At 38.1% G+C, this 5,568-nt stretch overlaps 1 protein-coding gene across 1 annotated transcript; it reads right to left on the minus strand.

Annotated features, from left to right (window-relative positions):
• Positions 1-307: 307 nt before the first annotated feature.
• On the minus strand, positions 308-957 carry LOC138892585 (uncharacterized). Its single transcript, XM_070176322.1, has 2 exons — positions 716-957; positions 308-572 (listed from the first exon to the last, which is right to left on the minus strand). The coding sequence occupies exons 1-2, from the start codon at positions 955-957 to the stop codon at positions 308-310; spliced, it is 507 nt and encodes a 168-aa protein (XP_070032423.1).
• Positions 958-5,568: the final 4,611 nt, after the last annotated feature.

Raw genomic sequence — 5,568 nt, forward strand, 5'->3', positions numbered from 1 at the left:
ATATGTTTGTATTAGTAGGATTAGGAATCTTTGGGAGCAGTGTAATAACTGTTCAATTAATTGCTCTAAGTAGCTTGCCTGAATGAAAGAATTCCTTCAATGCGTGGCACACTTCAGAACTAATTAGTGGCCAGGTTCTCTTATAGAATAGTGCATTGTATACATCCACTCCCGATGCTTTGTCATCTCCAATTGCACAGAGTCTTTCATATATTTTCTGATCATTGATCTCTGCACATAGGCTCACGTATTGAGTATGAGTAAGTACATGTCCCAGTTTCATCACCTGCTTGTTCACTACTGGCAATTAAACTGCAGCAGAGCCCATTAAGGATTTATAGAAAGCAATTATTTCTTCTTGGATCTGATACTGATCTGTAAGTCTGTCTCCATAGGCATTAGCCAGTTCTGCAATTACTTTCTTGTGTCTTCTTTCCTTCATGAAAACTAAGAAGTATTTGGAGTTTGAATCTCCAAGTTTTATCCATTTTGCTCTGGATTTCTGCTGAAGAATACTTTCCTCAATCAATGACCATTTTTCAGTCTTTCTAACAACATTTTCTCTTCTAGTACTAGTTTGTCAGTGTAGCACCTGTTCAAATGATCTTGGGTATCTAATAGTTTGTGCCTGATTTGCTCCATCTTAGTTGTTATTCCTCTGAACTTAGCATTATTAAGTTGCTTTAATAATGGTCTTAGTACCTTCCGTTTGTACTAGATATCTTTTATAGGGTCTGAGTGCAGTTGTTTCTTCCAATCTCCTTCAACCAGTGGTAGAAAGTCTTCATGATCAGCCCATACATTGAAAAACATAAAAGGGATCTTGCCACTTGGTTCAACCCTTTTGAAAGTGATCATCATGGGTGCATGATCTGAGACAAATGGCATTTTATATTCTACTTCCATATGGCCAAAAGCATACATCCATTCATCATTTCCAATAGCCCTATCAATCATGCTATAACTCTGTCTAAGCCTTCTTGCTTATTTGACCATGTATAGTATTCCCTCTTACAAGGCAATTCACTCAAGTTTAAGCATTGCATACAGTTTGTGAAATCTTGAATTTCATTACTAGTTACTGTATTTCCATATAATCTATCTTGAAAAGTTAACATTAAATTAAAATCTCCCCAAATGAGCCATGGTTTGGTACTTTGTATTGCAAGAGCTTGCAGGTGCAACCACAAAGGTTTCCTCTGATCAATTGTATTAAAACCATATATGTCTGTCATGAGAAAGTTCATTGGCTTTTTCTTCCTATAACATTACAGTACATTGATTGGGCAGTCTGGTCTAGCATAATTATGTCATAGTAGATAGGATCCCACAACACCCGTATTCTTAAATTAGTGGCCTGATCATAGTTATACCTAGCTTGCCATCCTGGTACAACCATGTTGGAAATACAATATGTCTTTTCCTTGTTGACTCTTGTTTCTACTAAACCTACTAACTTTATATAGTTCTCTTTAATATAGCTACTCAACGCTTTTTGCTTATATCTTTTGATGGTACCTCTTACAGTCCATACCAACCAAGATATCAAGAAGGGTTGGATGTACCACTTGCAGTTGGTGGTAGCAAGTTGGCCATCACAACTACACTTGCCTGCTGAATAGATCCCTACTTTCCAAGTGTTGTCACTGCTTTAGCATAGTTCATGGACACCCCATTTATTTATGTTGATTTCTTCCCTTTGTCTAGTTGCATTTGCTGGCCTTACGTCGATATAGGATATGTTGCAATGCTCTCAGCTGTGCTAGTTGTAATCCATTGCTCCTTACTTAGGATCACTGCCTGCTCTTGGCTATTCTTTGGTGTATGAGCTAACACAACTCCTGTACTCCTACATACTTATTTCATAGGATGTGGTCTCTTTCTTCTGGGCTGATGGTCTTTCTTGACCTCTTCCTTGCGAGCTTTTGTACAGTCATGCCCTATTATTAAACACTTTCCACAAAAATCTAGTTTCCAATAATATTCCACTGTCTGTTCAAAGATTTTGTCTAAGTCATCCATGACTGGAACCTTTTTGGGAGAGGTTTAGTGATATTCACCTCAATGAGTATTCTTGCATAGGAGATTCTAGTTTTTTAGCAATGCACTCATCTGCAAACTATGGAATCCCTATTGTACTTGCAATTCGACTGAAGGAGCTACCTCCCTAGCAGTTCATGGGAAGCTTAGGAAACCTTACCCACAGTGGGATCTCAGTTAAGAATTCTGAGTCAAAATCAAACTGTGGACTCCATTGTTTCATTATCATAGGTTTGTTATTAATTGTGTAAGGTCCAGCACACAAAATGTTCATCATATCTGCCATAGAATGGAACCTAACTATGAAATAGCCATCATCATGAGAGTAGAGCTTTAGCATAGTAACAATATTACACATTTGGTTTATATATCTATACATATAGTTATATCCTGGCTTTTCCCCAATTACATAGATAATTAGGGCACACTTCCACTTCATAGTTTCTGAATCTAGATTTGATTTCTCAAGTTTAGTTACGAGATTACCTTCAACTAGATCAGGGGTGATATAGTGCAAAGCCATACCATTAGTAGCTGATCGATTGTCATTAAGTACTCCAGCCCATGTGGGCTCCCTGGTTACTTCCGGCAATGGAACGGTAACTGGAACTGGCGTTTGATTTCTAATTTCCTGCTCTTTACCCAATGGAACAGTAACTAGCACTTGCATCTAATTTCCAACTACATATTCTTTACCCAATGGACCAGTAGCATCGCGAGATGGTGGGGGTGTGACACTGCCCCTTAGATCACCATGCAGAGGGATATAACTCTGATTTGCTCATTTTTGCTGTAGACTCGCCGATGCAGAAGCTCCAACATAAGGGATCTGGGTGAGGATTCTAGATCCTCCCTGAGTTTTTGAAGCTCCAGAAATGGACTCTGTTGCTTTGGGACTTTGTCAACTACCTTGATTTGTTGCTTCTTAGGATGACTGCGTGACTTCTTTCCTTCGATTGACGAGGTCAGCGCTCGTTTGCTTAAATTATGTCGAGAGAATGGGGAATAAGCTATTTTGAAACAAAGAAAAAGAAAAGGAAATTAATTTTTGCAAGGTAGTTGATAGGCTTTTTCTCTCAACTCCTTCGGGGTAGCTTTTCAGAAGTCAATAGGTACTGAAGCAGATGTCATAAATATTTTGGGTACGGTGGGGCCCTATTCGGCCCAAGTTGTGTAAAATATGTCTCTTTTGGTATTGTTAGACGCTTGCAGACTAGTGTTAGTGTTTGGTTGCATGTAATGGTCGGGTATGATGATGTTGGTGACAGTAATGGTCATGTATAAAATGCCAATGTTCCTTTTGTCAATCAGCTATACACATGTTAATTCTTGTGACTATTATTTTAAGGCCTCAATGGCCCAGATTTTTATGAATAAAAAGAATATACGAACAGACGTCGGTTCGCAGGAGCCTTCAGGCATCGTGTGCTGGTCGAACTCTCCAAGGCTGGGGTGTGACACGTTAATCAATTTATTACTGTATCTTAAACAAGCTGTCAATTTCAGTCAAGCAGATTAACATGAGAATATGAACAATAATGAGAACCATTTCATTGTAGTGAAACAATGCAACACAATATCACATACATAAGGATTAAAATTGTCACGACCCAAATCCCACCATAGAACGTGATGGTGCCCAACGTCGTCGTTAGGCAACCCAACGATGAACTATCAACTTAATTATTCATTTTATTACTTTTGAAATCATGAGTTTTATTAAATAAAGGAAATTAATGCGGAGAAACCATGAAGATATAAAGAATTAATAAAACATAAAAATAAAATGATGACAATATTAAGCAAAACCATAAACATCTACTTGAAATTTTCCAAAATTCGGTGTCACAAGTGAACAAGCAATCTAGTAGAATATACAAGCCACTATAATTACTATCTGAAATGAAATAGTAAATGTAACAAGAAAGAGACTACGGGTACTGCAGGTCGGAGCATGGGGAGCAACTCACCACTAAGTCTCCTGATAGTGCGTATGCGCGCTTGTAGGGCCACCTGATGCACCTGCCTTAGTACCTTCACAATTAGTGAAGAAGTATAACATGAGTACGTAAATCAACGCGTACCCAGTAAGTATCTAGTCTAACCTCAAAGAAGTAGTGATGAGGGGTCGACACCGATACTTACTAGTGGTCCAATAAATAAAGTATAAGAATTATAAGTAGGCATAAAACGCAACAGTAATAATGAAATAACAAACGGTAAATAACATGATCCTTCAACATATTGACAGTTTGAAATTCTCAAATATCATGTGCTATCTCAAATAGATAATTAATATCAAGTAAACATCAAGTCTAAAATCAAAAGGGAAATCTCATGTATATCATGGCTCCTAGCGGTATTACGCATGAATTCTGTCTGGGTTGTACGGCCCGATGCCTAATAATCATGTACACTGCCGAGGGTCGAGCGGCGCGAACCATAAATGCATCTCAAATATACTGTCGTGGTCGTATGGCCCGATCCATAATGCTATTTCATAGCACTGCCGAGGTGTACAGTCCGGTCCACAGGAATATAAAAGATCTTCGGACTATGATTCAAACAATTACAACACAAGGATGGGCACATAAAGAAAATATGATGTTACCAACAATAAAGTATCCCAGCAAAACTCAAGGTAATGAAGCTTGGAATAACATGATCCCTAATAAAGTTTCAATTATAAATTTAAGTAATTAAACTAATAAGTTGAGTTCAAGTAGTACAGTTATTGCATGATAAAGTCCTATGTCTACCCGGATATAAGTATGATTTTAGTTACGTATGGACTCTCATTACCTCGTGCGTACGTAGCACACACAACAAGTAGCGCTTAACAATTAAAGCAACTACAGGGATAATTTCCTCTTATAATATTAGCCAAGAGATTTACCTCGCTTCCAAGTTCACTACTCGACTCTCCAGCCTCACTAATTGCATCAAATCGATGTGGAGAAATCTGAAACTAGCCAAAGGTCATACAAACTAATCAATATATACCCAAAAGTTCATAATTTAACTATTAGAGTAATTTTCCAACTCAGATATATAATTTATACTCAATTCCATAATCAATTTCGTGGTCAAATCCCACTTCTACTAAACCCTAGGTTTTTCAACATAATCCTATAATTTCCACAATTTCTATGTTAAAATCTACCCATAAACTATGTATTAAACTCAATTAGGTAGAAATCACTTACTTTAAAATGCTAGGTGAAAATACCTCTCCAAGAAGCTCCAATTTCTACCAAGAAAAGCGAGAAATGAAGAAAATAAGCATACGTCCCGTGTTTTAAAATGTTTCTGCACAGTTACTCCTTCTTTGAGATCGCAGAAAGCTCCTAGCGATCGCGAAGACAAATCTGTCATCGCCCCCAGGAATCTTCTTTGCAAACGCGGCCAGGTCCTCGTGATCGCGAAGACTAGCCTGGTCAACGCTTCGCGAACGTGGGCCTTCCATTGCGAATGTGAAGGCTACTTGTCCCTAAGACTTCGCAAACACGACCCTTAAATCACGAACGT

The sequence above is a fragment of the Nicotiana tomentosiformis genome, chromosome 5 (assembly GCF_000390325.3).
Source record: "Nicotiana tomentosiformis chromosome 5, ASM39032v3, whole genome shotgun sequence".
Classification (NCBI taxonomy): Eukaryota; Viridiplantae; Streptophyta; class Magnoliopsida; order Solanales; family Solanaceae; genus Nicotiana; species Nicotiana tomentosiformis.

Excerpts from the sequence above, each read along its gene's own strand:
- LOC138892585 (XM_070176322.1), bottom strand. The coding sequence starts at position 957 with ATGATTGATAGGGCTATTGGAAATGATGAATGGATGTATGCTTTTGGC. Across the intron at positions 573-715 it reads GACCCTATAAAAGATATCTA|TACTAGAAGAGAAAATGTTG; the intron begins GTACAAACGGAA and ends CTGACAAACTAG.